This window comes from Pristis pectinata, chromosome 13, assembly GCF_009764475.1.
Source record: "Pristis pectinata isolate sPriPec2 chromosome 13, sPriPec2.1.pri, whole genome shotgun sequence".
Lineage (NCBI taxonomy): Eukaryota > Metazoa > Chordata > Chondrichthyes > Rhinopristiformes > Pristidae > Pristis > Pristis pectinata.
This window is the reverse complement of record NC_067417.1, coordinates 29,820,718-29,835,015: the sequence shown is the minus strand read 5'-3', so window position 1 is coordinate 29,835,015 and position 14,298 is coordinate 29,820,718. Positions and strand designations below refer to the sequence as shown.

The 14,298-nt window shown below is 35.3% G+C and overlaps 1 protein-coding gene across 2 annotated transcripts in view; it reads left to right on the top strand.

Moving 5' to 3' along the window:
• abcc12 (ATP-binding cassette, sub-family C (CFTR/MRP), member 12) overlaps nt 1-14,298 on the top strand; it is an 86,402-nt gene that overhangs the window by 15,450 nt on the left and 56,654 nt on the right. The window contains exons 2-11 of one of the 2 annotated variants that reach the window (XM_052028072.1): nt 353-486; nt 581-739; nt 838-985; nt 2,549-2,782; nt 4,266-4,439; nt 12,434-12,581; nt 12,981-13,129; nt 13,235-13,342; nt 13,487-13,750; nt 13,858-13,929. In XM_052028072.1, the coding sequence (XP_051884032.1) occupies nt 392-486; nt 581-739; nt 838-985; nt 2,549-2,782; nt 4,266-4,439; nt 12,434-12,581; nt 12,981-13,129; nt 13,235-13,342; nt 13,487-13,750; nt 13,858-13,929 (1,551 nt within the window). In that variant the 5' untranslated portion in view covers nt 353-391. The remainder of the gene's footprint in view (nt 1-352; nt 487-580; nt 740-837; nt 986-2,548; nt 2,783-4,265; nt 4,440-12,433; nt 12,582-12,980; nt 13,130-13,234; nt 13,343-13,486; nt 13,751-13,857; nt 13,930-14,298) is intronic. The other variant, XM_052028073.1, reaches the window with a different exon arrangement.

Here is a 14,298-nt window from a genome sequence, read left to right as displayed (position 1 = left end):
GTGACACTGCCTCACAGTTCCAGGGATCTGGATTCAATCCGGACCTCCGGTACCATCTGTGTGGAGTTTGTATATTCTCCCTGTGACTGCGTGGGATTCCTCTTGGTGCTCCCACTTCTTCCCATATCCTAAAGACGCCAGTTTGGTAGGTTAATTGGTCACTGTAAATCACCCCTAATATGCAGCTGAGTGGTAGAATCTGGGGGGAAGAATGTGGTGAGAATAAAAAATGAAATTAATATAGAATTAGTGTAAAAGGGTGGTTGATGATCATCGCGGACTAAGTGGACTGATAGGCCTGTTTCCATGCTACACGAATAATTAACCCTTAAGTTTTTAATTTCGGGTGAAGCTTTCCCAATATTGATACATATTGCTGCAAGTCAACAAAATGGAATTGTCAGAGACAAACGATGGGGCTCCAAAGAAGCAACACAAATACTTGCAAAGTTTGAAAACGATGATTCCTATTCGTCCAAAACCAAAGTAAGTGAAAGAATATCTGTTCTGCAATGTAAAATCCATTGGGATTTTCAGAATTGATTATACTTTATCATTTTGCTACAAAAATATTTCCCAGGAATCCATCTCCTGACCCAGTAGATGATGCTGGGCTATTTTCATTCATCACTTTCCAGTGGCTGACGCCAATGATGATGAAGGCATCCAGAAAGAAACTGAATCAAGATACAATTCCTCCCCTCTCCAAGTTCAGCTGTTCAGATGTCAATGCCAAAAGGTACGTAAATTCAGAAATATATTCTGGGTGCTCAGAAAGTACTATATATATAAACAAAATGAAAATGGATTTTGACATTTTCTTATGAATTTCTACAGATTTTTGCATCTTTGGGAGAAAGAAGTGGAAAGAGTTGGCAATAAAAAAGCTTCTTTGGAAAAAGTTACTGTACAGTTTCAACGAACAAGGCTTATTATGAATATAATATGTACAGTTATTTGTATGACTTGTGCTTTCTTGGGACCGGTAAGCAGATATTGAATGTAAATTAGCTTACTCATTATTTCAGTCTTACTTTTATTCAAATACCTTCAGATAACAGAAGCTTTAAGTACATCACAAATGACTAATAAACCTTAACTTATATTAATCCCACCTTATGAAAAATGATTATCGCTGATGCAAACCTGCCTTATTTATATCACCCCCACTTAGTGAAACATTTTCTCTGTTATTTAGGATTTTTAAAATTAGTTTTTATGGAGCTCAACATTTTTACAATCTCTTTGTAACATAATGGCTGAAAATATCTGGAACTATTGTAAACAAAATACACATAAAAATCAAACATACCTTAAACCTGAAAGCACAATGACATTGGTTATATTTTTAATGGAACCCTAAAGACCTATTTAATGGAATCCTAAAGACCTATTTAATGGAACCCTAAAGACCTATTTAATGGAATCCTAAAAACCTATTGGATCAGTGTTTCCTGTTGGATGTTACATTTTCAGAAGAAGGTCCGTAGGTCTAAATCAGCAGCATCATACAAATCACAGTAACAGGACAAATGTTTCTGCTAGTTTTAAAAGCCATTCATAAAATGAATACAAGCACAACTCCTGGAGGCCAGAGAATCAGGGAAACAAGCTATCACTATTTGGCACCGATCTGGCAAAGTCAGATTGGGTGGGATAGTGGCAGAAACAATTGAAACATGAGGATGTTAACCTCCCACTATGCCCCTGTCTCAGCTTTAATTTTCCTCCCCACCTATTGCCAGTGGGAATGTAAACTGTGTGGCACAGTGGTGCTGCGCTCCTGCAGTCGTCTCACTGATCTTGTGACCTGGGCTCAATCCTGACCTCCAGGGCTGTCTGTTGCTTGATCTTCCTGTGATGACCATGTGGGTTTCCCTGAATGCTCCGGTTTCCTCTCACATCCTAAAGACGTGTATGTTGGCAAATGTAAATTGCCTGTAGTGTAGATGGGTGGTAATAGTATTGGGGGGGGGGGGGGGAGGAAGGATTAATATGTCACAGGGAAATTAGCGGGGAATAGGATTAATGGGAGAGTCAGCTTGGACTTGTGCACTGGATAGATTCCTTCCATGTGATAATGAAATATGAATATAACATGAAAAATTATGCTGAGGAGATGAGGCTGTATGGCTCATCCATTTCCCTGCTTCTATTGTCGTAGGATCCATTAGAGTGGGCACATCAGTTACTTTCATTCTATCTGTAATGGTTAAACTTCAATCACTTGGTTTTGCTCCCTGGAATTTCCATTCTAAACTTCTTTTTGGTTTTCTTTAAGAACCATGAAACTTATCTCAACCCAAATTTTTTGTTCACCCCTCTGAATCCCATTTTCTTGCCTTGCTTCCTCTTTCTATTCCCTTATCTATGAAGTTCCTTGGACTTTTTTCCCCCCACAAAAGATTCAGGGTTTGCTTCATATTGTTGTATAGTCACAAAACAGAACGCTCCATTCTTGGACCATTGAAATGTTTCACCATAGCAAGTACAAAAATGGCACCATGTTTTTACTGTGTAATTGTTACTTCTGCTTCTTAATTTATAGGCAGTGCTGACTCATGCTATACTCCAACATGTTGAAGAAAAGTCAGAAAATCTTGTTTATGGAATTGGTCTGTGCTTTGCACTATTTATAACAGAGTTTTTTAAAACCATGTTCTTCTCAGCATTATGGGCTATCAACTATCAGACTGGTATCCGATTAAAAAGTGCCATCTCTACATCAGCATTCATTAAGCTGGTTCATCTTAAAAGTTTAAACAACAATTCCATTGGTGAGGTAGGCATTGATCAGCAATGTAAGATTATAGTAGTTGTCCTCTGTTAATTTTATTCAGTGAACATTAAAGCTGTGAGAAGGCATGTAGGCAGCCTGATGATAAATGTCTCTCTGATTTTTCCTGTTTTATTTCCTCTGGATAGGTATCAACCCTCCGTTTCATAAGTCCCTGTAATAGATACAATTAAAACTGTTTATACATAGTTACTTGAAATATTGGCTCAAACTATGTGGTTATAAATAATCTATTTGTATCTTGGCTGTGCACTCAGCCAAGTCCATTGCATTCTTTCCCAGCTTGCCACAACCTAGTCCTCCGTGACCTTGATGTGATTAAAGTTAATGAATGCCATGTGACTTTGGGCCAAAGAGGGAGTCTGATGGTTGTTTCTCAAATCACTTCAAATGTATTTCATTGGCATTAGAGTCTTTGGGAAAATCTAAAGCCATGAAAGGTGCTATATTATTGAAGTCTTTCTATTGCCTAATGTACAAGCTGGATACAGATTGGAGCAGACTCTGTTTGGCCTACCTCCTCAATCAAGGCACATTGAGGTCCAAAGGCTTTTCGAATTGGAGTGCCCTAGAAAGAAAAAAAAACCTCCTCAGTGCATCAAGATGCTAAGAACCTGCACAGTACCTCTAACCTTTAGTCTGTCATTTCTGGTCCAAATTTCTTCTATGACAACAGATTCATGGAACCTCTTCCAATATCTGAGCCCATTCCACTACCAGTCATCACTACAGTGTCTCCATTCCCAGTCTGCCAGACACCAGGAGCTCAGTCAGACTCACCTCACCTCTAAATGTTCCAGACCTGATGCATTACACTTGCCGTACCGCCATCATGGGGTCAGTCTGTGAAACTGTGATGGTATCTCAGCAGGCTCATCATTGAACAGTGAAGCAGTTCATGTGGTAGCCACAAAGCCACTGGGGACTTAGGGGTGGACTCTTAATTGAACAATTCAACCCGTTCAGATAAATATTTAATAACATAGCCTGAGTTTATGCTAATTCCTGTGCTTGGAATATAGAATGAAAGATTTTAGATTAGAAAGTTCTGCTTCTGAGAATTACAATTACCTATACTTAAAATATCAAATTTGGATCAGTAAATGGCCAATCAAGTAATTAAACATGTAATCACCATTTGGACTAAATATACAATTTATCATACTTTGAAAGGAGTTGTGTCTTCTAAGATTTGTTTCTGAAGGTATATGTGTCATTTAAACGTAAAATTTACCATTTCAATTACTACGGTATAATTCTGATCCTTTATTATTTTACTGGGACTTAAGGACTGTAAGTCCCTCCCCAAAACAGTAACAATATGTGACAAAATTTGTGATTAAAATGATACTGTCCAACTGGAATTTTATAATATTTTAGCACTAAATACAGAACTGTATGAAATCAGGGTCAAAGGGTGAATAAGTTATTTGAAATTAAGATAACACATTTTATTTTGTTTACACAGGTTATGAACCTCCTGTCAAATGATGGTCATCGACTATTTGAAGCTGCTTTGTTTTGTCCTCTTATATTTGGTACTCCAGTGTTGCTGATCAGTTGCACAATATATTGCTATGTTTTACTTGGACCTACATCATTATTGGGAATTGTTGCTTATATTTTATTAATGCCCTTTCAGGTATTTTACTGAAGTAATATGTCTGGTAGAACATCTTATTATAAATAGTAATACATCAAACAATTTATATGTGTTAGCTTAAATAACAAAATCATTTTAATTTTTAAGCCACAAATCAAAAAACTTGCAGATGCTGGAAATCTGAAATAAAATGAGAAAAGGCTGGAGACAATTAGCAGGTCAGGCAGTAACTGTGGAAAGTGAATCAGAGTTAACATTTCAGGTCAAAGGCCCTTCATCAGAACCAGTAAAGAGAGGTAACAAATTAGTTGGAGAGTAGGTGGGGGAAGTGTAGATCGGAGAAAGGGAAGATCTCATGTCGGGAGAGGCCAGTGTTGCTTTGTTGATACTGAGGTTTACAAAACTATCTAGTTAATAGATAGCAGGGCTATGGTGAAAAGGCAGTGGAGTGGAACTACTTGGATTGCTCTTAATAGAGCCAGTATAGGCTTGACAGTTTGAATGGCCTCCCTCCATGTTAAAATCATACTGTGCTTCTGCAAAAAAGATGGTGGCGTATTGAGAACCCATGTTACACTCTGTCCATTTCTATCTTCCAGAGTGCAAAATAAACAGCTGTACACAGATCTGTTTTGTGCTATACCCCAACTCAGATATCACTCCATTTGTCTGTGTCTGCTTCTGATGCTATATAAATCCAAGAATGTTTTTGCTGTTGTACCTTGCCTCACTTCTAAGGCGATGGGATCCAGTTACATTTAGGAGGTCTGGCTGAATGCTATCTATGTCATATTAAGTTTAGCTGTAGAACAATTAGCAATGGGTGGCATATTATTGGTATTTTTAATGAATGCTACTAGGAAAAGAATCATTTTGCATTTTTCATTCATATTGAAACCATCTTGCTATTAGAAAACAGTAAAATTTCTTGCTGTCATAATTGGATTCTATAGCTATATCATGTTCTCCATTAAATTTTCTTCCCATTTATTGTTATTTCATTTCATTATCAGTAGTTTCCTTCACTGATCTACCCAAAAGCTCTGATGATTTCTTTTGTTATTTCTCTTTATTGTTTGTCTCCAGAATCTATTGTGAGGTAGCTGACACTTACCTTCCCTCTGATACTATAAAGCCTCAATTCAACCTGGATAGGGTAAAACTGCATAAGGATCACAAAGCAATACAATCTGATGTTCTTTAAGTAGCTAATTTTACTTACAAATACTCTATGAATACAAATTTGCTGTTCTTCTTAACTTCAAACACTGAATACATACCGTCCTCTTTAACTACAGTATATTTGATTTCAAACTCTAATCACACACCAGTGATCACTGAGAGAAGTTTGCTTGCATGCGTACAAGTGATCAATCCTGTCTGCAGCTCCCTTGCAAGTTGCCTAGGTTTGCCTCTAAAACTATTCTTTTTATCATTTAATAGAATTATCACTGACAATTGATTGATAGAACCCTCATTTCCACCTCATCTCTTTTGATTATGCCATCCTAATCCTAGACTTGCCTTTGCTGAAAGTTCGTAAAAATGGTTTCTTGCCACTCCTACAGAACTCTGGTTAGACCACACTTGGAGTACTGTTCCAGTTCTGGTCGCCTCATTACAGGAAGGATGTGGAAGCGTTGGAAAGGGTGCAGAGGAGATTTACCAGGATGCTGCCTGGTTTGGAGAGTATGGATTTTGAAGAGAGACTAAGGGAGCTAGGGCTTTACTCTTTGGGGAGATAGAGGATGAGGGGAGACATGATAGAGGTATACAAAATATTAAGAGGAATAGATAGAGTAGACAGCCAGCGCCTCTTTCCCAGGGCACCAATGCTCAATACAAGAGGGCATGGCTTTAAAGTAATGGGTGGGAAGTTCTCCCTTTACAATATTTTTATTAAATCCATGAAAAATCAAGAAAGAGAATAATCAGAAGCCTTCAAAGTTATATCTTTTTCTCCAACGATCCCAAATAATGCAGTCAAAGGATTAAGTTTAAAATTTATTTTGAAAAGTACGGGAAAAGTTTGAAAGACCTCTGTCCAATATTATTAAAGACTCTGACACGTCCAGAACATGTGAATTAGAGAAGCCACTCCATTATTACGTTTGTCACAGGAAGGAGATATATCGGAATAAAAACGGGATAGTTTATCTTTAGACAAGTGAGCTCTATGGACTACTTTAAATTGAAGGAGAGAATGACGGGCGCATAATGACGAACTATTAACCAATTTGAAAATTTCATTCCAAGTTTCCTCAGAAATTGACATCTACAAATCTTGTTCCCAAGCATTTTTAATTTTACCTAGTGGCACCTTACTCATTCCTAGCAATCTATCATAAATATCAGATATTGAGCCATCATGAAAGGGTTCCAAATTAAAAATTACATCTAATAAATTTTTTATCAGGGCTCAAAGGAAAAGAATGTAATTGAGATCGAAGAAAATCTCTAATTTGTAAATATTGGAAAAAATGAGTTTTTGGTAAATTGCACTTGGTAGACAGTTGTTCAAACAAAGAAAGGTTTCCTCCAACAAACAGATCCTGAAAACAAGTAATACCTAATTTGTCCCACTCTTTAAAAACTACATCAGTCATAGAAGGTTTAAAAAAATAATTAGAGAAAATGGTACTGGACAAAGAAAAACTCAATAAACCAAAATATTTTCTAAATTGTAACCAAATCCTCAAAGCATGTTTAACTACTAAATTATCTGTTAGTTTATTTAATGATATTGGAAGTGAAGAACCAAGCAGAGAAATAACAGAAAATTTTTTAGCAGAGTTAACTTCCAAAGAAACCCATACTGGACAAGCCTCTTGATTAATGTAATGTAACCAAAATGTAAGATTTCATATATTGACTACCCAGTAATAAAATCTAAAATTAGGTAAGGCTAGACCTTCATTCTTTTTAACCTTCTGAAGGTGAACTTTATTTAGTCTGGGATGTTTATTATTCCATATGTAGGAAGATATAATTGACTCAAGAAAGTCAAAGAAAGACTTAGGAATAAAAACAGGTAAAGCCTGAAATAGATATATAAATTTAGGTAAAATATTCATTTTAATAGCATTAATTCAGCCAATCAATGCTATAGAAAGGGGAGACCAACTTGATAAAACCCTTTTCACATAATGCAGTAAGGTGAAAAAATTTTCTTTAAATAAATGTTTATAATTTTTAGTAATTGACACCCCCAAATAGGTAAAATGATTTCTTACAATATTAGAAGGAATGTTAATATCAAATGGTACCAGGTTATTCAGAGGAAAAAGTTCACTCTTGTGTAAGTTCAAATTTGTAGCCTGATAAATGACTAAAGCGAGAAAGTAAAGAAAGCATAGGAGGTAATGAGGCTTCAACATTAGATATAGAAAGTAATAAATCATCAGCATATAAAGAAACTTTGTGGTTAATACCTCTTCTGGAGATACCAAGGATATCCTCAGATTCTCGGAGAGAAATAGCCAAAGGTTCTAAGGTCAAATCAAAGAGCAAAGGGCTCAAAGGACATCCCTGTCTGGTTCCACGTTGAAGTTTAAAAGATTTAGAATTTTGAAAATTAGTAAGAACTCGAGCAGAAGGGTATAAATAAACTAATTTAATCCATTGGATAAAATCAGGCCCAAAATTAAATTTCTCTAAAGTTTTAAATAAGTAATTCCATTCAATCTAATCAAAGGCCTTCTCAGCATCTAGAGATATCACACATTCCGATATTTCCTTAGAGGGAAAATAGATAATATTCAGTAAACGACGAATATTAAAATGAGAATATCAATTTTTAATAAAATCAGTCTGATCATCGGATATAATTGAAGGTAAAATATTTTCCAATCTACGAGCTAGAACTTTAGATAAAATTTTAACATCCACATTAAGTAACAAAATTGGTCTGTATGAAGCACATTCTATTGGGTTCTTATTTTTCTTAAGAATAAATGAGATAGAGGCTTCATAAAAAGATTGTGGTAGTCTACCCAATTTAAAAGAATCTGAAAAAACTGCACATAAATGAGGTACAAGCAAAGAGGAAAAGGCCTTATAGAATTCTCCAGGAAATCCATCAGGACCTGGAGTCTTTCCAGAATGTAAAGATCGCACAACCTCGGCGATTTCCTCGTATGTAATAGATTGATCCAACTGTTTTTGGTTTTCAGAAGAAAGTATAGGAATGTTTATTTGCTCAAAGAAATTATTCATTACAGTATTATCTTTAGGAAAATTAGAACTGTAAAGTTTAGAATAGAATTCTCTAAAAGTATCATTTATTTCTAAAAGATCTGTTGTCCTCTCACCATTGGCTTTCAAAATTTCTTTAATTTGCCATCTAGCTCTGGAGATTTTTAATTGGTTAGCCAGTAATTTACCTGTTTTATCTCCATGGATATAAAATTGACTTTTATCTTTTAAAAGTTGGCTTTCAATTGGATATGTTAAAAGAAGATCATATTTAGTTTTAATTTCAACTTGCCTTTTATATAAAGCCGGATCTGGATACAAAGTGTATTTTTGATCTAATAGTTTCAGTTGATCAACTAGATCAGCTCTTTCTCTGTTAGCTTTTTTCCTAATGCTTGCCGTATAAGAAAAAATTTGACCTCTAATAAAGGCTTTGAAAGTATCCCAAACGATAATACTAGAAATTTCTTCCAATGAATTCTCTTCTAAAAAAAAGAGTAATTTCTTTCTCCATAATTTTAAAAAATATTTTATCAGATAACAAGTTTAGGTTAAAATGCCAAAATCTGTTTGTCTGAGGGAGCCCAGGGAGATTTAAAGATAGAAGCACGGGAGCATGATCTGAAAGAGCAATCTCTTTATAGTCACAGGATCGAACAGATGAAATCATTTGATTATCAATAAAAAAGTAGTCAATCCTGGAATATGTACGGTGAACATGAGAGAAAAAGGAATATTCCTTATCTTCTGGGTGCAAAAGACGCCAGGCGTCAATGACACCAGTTTTCATTAAAAATGATTGAAGAAGTAAAGCTGATTTATTAGGAGCAGCTAATTTAGTGGATGACCTATCTAATCTGGGATCTAACCAGCAATTAAAATCTCCTCCTAACACCAAAGAGTAAAAATTCAAAGCTGGTAGGAGTGACAAAAATCGTTCAAAAAATCCTGGGTCTTCCGTATTTGGAGCATAAATATTAGCCAAAACCATTGGTCTATTATTTATTTTCCCTGATATTATAAGAAAACAACCATTAGTATCAGTTATTACCTTATGTTAATCAAATGAAATTGTCTTATCTGTAAGAATTGAAACCCCTCTAGATTCAGCTTGAAAAGAAGAATGAAATTGGAGCCCATTTCATCGATTAAAAAAACATGCATTATCACAGTTACGAATGTGAGTTTCTCGTAAAAAGATAATAGAGGCTTTAAGTTTTTTAATATAGGCAAAAATCTTATTTCACTTCAACGGATGATTTAAGCCTTTCACATTGAAACTAAGTAAATTAATAACTCGATCTATTATAATATTATTTAAATGTAGGTTAAAAAAAAGAATAATGAGCAAACCATTGGAATGTACCAGCAAAAAGTACTACAGAGGAGTTACAGATAAGGTAGCTAAGCAACAGATTTGGCTGACAGCCCAGAACAGCTTCCCAGAAAACCCCCCACCCCCCTCCCAACGCCCACAGAAAACAAGCCAGCTAAGAAACAGCTGGCACCTACCTAAAGACAGTATAACCCCAATTATCTCTGCTCAATAACTTCAAGGTTAGTAAAATTCCAACCCAGACATAACAATAAAATAAACAAAGAAACCACAGTTACAAATGTAAAAAAACAAGTGTTCTTAGTTCAACACAGCTCTTACATGTTGCTTTTTTCTTATTTCAAACTGTATTGAAAAAAAAGATTTAAAAAAAGAACAAAACAAAAAAGAATCAAAAAACATAATCATCCCAAGTATTAGTAAGTGATTACTAGAAAAAAAGAAGAAAAAAAATAGAAAACAGAAAATGTTCATAACGAGGAATATGAAATCATTCAGTGGGAGTTTCCAGAAAAATCTGGGCTTCTTCAGACGATCAAAACCATTTTTTCAAGCCATTTTTCAGTACGATTCTGAGTCTTGCAGGGAAGCAAAGTGACTGCTTATACCCTTTCGGATACAGATCCGACAAAACCTTTTTAAATTTAACCCGTTCCTTCATAACCTATGGTGAGTAATCTTCAACGATTCTGATCTGACAATCTTGATAGTTAATCATTCCTCTACAACATGCTTCCGGAATTAGAAGCTCCCGAGTTTGAAAGTCATGGTAATTGATGGTAGATGATAATTGATCTGGGTTTGACTTGCCTAGGAGGTTTAAAGAAAGGTATTCTGTGTGCTCTATCAATCTTAGGCAAAGATTCTAGAATACCAGGGAATAACTGAGCCAAAAAATTTGCAAAGAATTCTGTAGGTTGATTACCTTCAGTCTTTTCTGGTAATCCTAGAATTTGAAGATTGGATCTTCTGCTCCTGTTTTCTAAGTCAATAATCTTCAGCTTTAATCTTTCATTGTCTTTGGCTTGCTTTTTACAAAGGTTCTGTAAATCATCAATTTTCCCATCCAAAACCGAAAGAGAGGCTTCGTTCACTTCAATTCGTCCTTCATGATCTTCCAGGCTTCTTTGAAAAGAATCGAATTTGGCATTAAGTTGTTGAAGCTGCTCAAAAATAGCTTCCAGAGTTGTAGGAGGAACATCTTCCTTAGTGGTTTTCATAGCCTTAGCACCTCTTGTATTCATAATAAGATAAAATCACGTTTAAATTTACTACTGAGGGTGAAAAGGAAGGATTTCAAATTGGGTTGAAGAGGTTAGATATAGTGAGAGCAGCAGCAAATAGCTGTTACTCCATCAACGGCTAGCAGAGACTCCATGGGAAGTTCAAGGGAGATATCAGAGGGAGGTTTTTCACCCAGAGAGTGGTTCATGCATGGAATGCGCTGCCTGGGGTAGTGGTGGAGGCAGGTACGTTGGTCAAGTTCAAGAGATTGTTAGATAAGCAGATGGAGGAATTTAAAATCGAGGGATATGTGGGAGAAAGGGGTTAGATAGTCTTAGGTGTGGTTTAAAGGTTGGCACAACATGGTGGGCCAAAGGGCCCGTAATGTGCTGTATTGTTCTATGGTTCTATGGTTATCTCACTCAGTTTGACGTTTTGACCATAATCACATAAAGGTACTTTGCTGGGAAAATGCTCTAGATTTATCAGCATATTGAAAGGTTGGCAAATGGGTTTTATTCTAGGGATGGCTATAACTGCAATACTTTCAAAGGCTGTGCGGCATATCCAGATCCACTGGGACCATCAGTAAAAGAAAATTTAAAAAAATAACTTCAAATGCTGGAAATCTGAAGTAAAAACAGATGCTGCCTGACTTACTGAGTGTTTCCAGCATTTTCTGTTTTAATCCCTGTGGGACCATGGCTGTTACATGTCTTTTGTAACATAAATTTTGTTAGCAGCCTGACAACAGGACAGTTGGATTTGAACAAATTCATGTCATTGTGTGATGTTTATTCTAGCCACTTCCTAAGGTTAATGTTTCATAAGCTCAATCAGCTGTATCTATGTCTTTGTGCGAATAACTCCTATATTCCTTTCACCTCACAGCTTATTTAAAAAATTCATTTAACAGTCCCAATTGGTTCTTCATGGCATGCTGCAAGATGAAGCTTGTCCCAATTGTTATTTGTGAAGATCACAAAACTGCTGTGACAATCCAGCTGCCTGACCTCCCCCCACCCCCACCCCCACCTCCACCCCCACCCTCTTAATATTGATTTATTTTGAGTTAAACGTATTTTTGCTGCAGGTCTGGTACAGTAACTAATATTAATCTTTGCTAGTTAATGATATTTATTCTGCATCCTAAAATATTCTATTTGTCTTTAGTTGGTTTTCTTGAGAGCTCTCCTGTAACAAAGTACCTTGTTCAGAAATTGATTTCTGCAATTCCTGTACAGGAAGGGATGTCAAATGTAATTTTTATTGGTTTCAGATGTTAATGGCACGATTAACCACGGCATTTCGAGGTAAAGCCATTGGGCAGACAGATACTCGTGTGCGATTAATGAATGAAGTATTGACGCATATAAAACTAATAAAAATGTACGCATGGGAAAAATCATTTGCTCATTCTATAAGTGGTAAGGTGCAGTATTTTTTCAGTTAAATGAAATAAAAAATAACTATGCATGATCTTGACATAAAATTTACATATAAAATAAGAATATCTCATAAACACAACTTGTTCCACATAAATAGCTATTTTAAAATACTTGCTATCTATGAAGTTTTGTACAAATTGCTAAAATTGCCTTTGGTTTATATAGTACAGTAAAAAAGAATGCCTTTAAAGCTGTTTTCAAAAGCAAAATGTGAAATAGCATCATTTACTAGTATAAAGCTTTTCAATAAAGCACATTATAAACAATATTAAGCATCATTTACTAGTATAAAGCTTTTCAATAAAGCACATTATAAACAATATTAATGTTACTTTAAACTTGGTGTTGATCTGGATAATTATTCATTTGCTACTATAGATGTGCGGAAAAATGAACAAAAGATTTTAGAAAAAGCAGGATACGTACAGAGTGTAAATTCTTCACTTGCCCCAATTGTACCAACATTGGCCACTGTCCTCACATTCGTTGTGCACACACTTTTGGGATATGAGTTGACAGCATCTGTGGTAAGAACAAATAGAAGGAATTTTGCTAATGAAAATACAGGTAACTCTGGTTAGTAGTAAAATAATTCCATTAAATTTTCCACTTTATTTCTCTTATCATTCAAGGCATTCACTGTGATCGCAGTTTTCAATGTAATGAAATTCACTTTGGCCACTCTGCCCTTTTCAGTTAAAGGATTTGCAGAGGCCAGGGTTTCTTTAAAAAGATTAAAGGTAAAAGAAAGTACTTTTGCTAATTTTACACATTAGTTTTTAAAAAAATGAAAGTTATTTTGAAAAGCATAATTGAACAATTCTGAATGTTCCCATTAATATTTGTACATTGCATTTGCATTCAATAATTTATTTACTTATTAGAAAATGTTGGTCATGGAAAATCCTGAGGTATATGTGAAAACTTTGCAAGACTCACCTTATGCAGTGCTGATGGAAAATGCATCACTTTCATGGAACAATGTAAATGGAAGTGAAGGAGAATCTGATCCTGTTGACAAAGTCTCAAAAAGAAAAGATGGCTTTAATACAAATAAAATAAATGAGCCCAATATTAATGGTGAAGTACTAGAAGTTACCCCTAAAGCATTAACGATTCTTCATAATCTTAGCTTCTGTTTGGAGAAGGTACATACCACATACATTTCAGCTGTTAAATTGTCATATTTATATTTATCTTGTTTTTGGGGAAATGTCCAAGAAGTTAACTAAATAACTTATGATAATTTTTTTAGGGATTGCTTTTAGGAGTTTGTGGAAATGTAGGAAGTGGAAAAAGCTCTTTAATATCTGCTGTGCTAGGACAGGTATGCATTTCTTACTGTTTAATAACAAAACTAATTCCATCTGAGTAGTTAAAAATAATACATACGTAGATGTATTTGCATACTTAAGCCAATTTGTTTTCAATCTATATTAAAGGACTAGAAAGTAAAGTTATACTTCTTCTAAAATCTATTCCTACATTATTCATTTATTATTTGTGATTGGTGCTGCAGGAGGCTTTCATCCTACTTCATATCCAGGAGCACAGCTGGAATCACTAGTCCTTGTTATCAAGCATAATATTTTAGTTTCTCCGCACAGAAACAGGAATTAATGGGCGGAAGGGGATTAAGGAAAAACCTGTCTTTAAGGGAGGAGAAATCTATCTAAAGGTGGGAGGATAGTGTAGA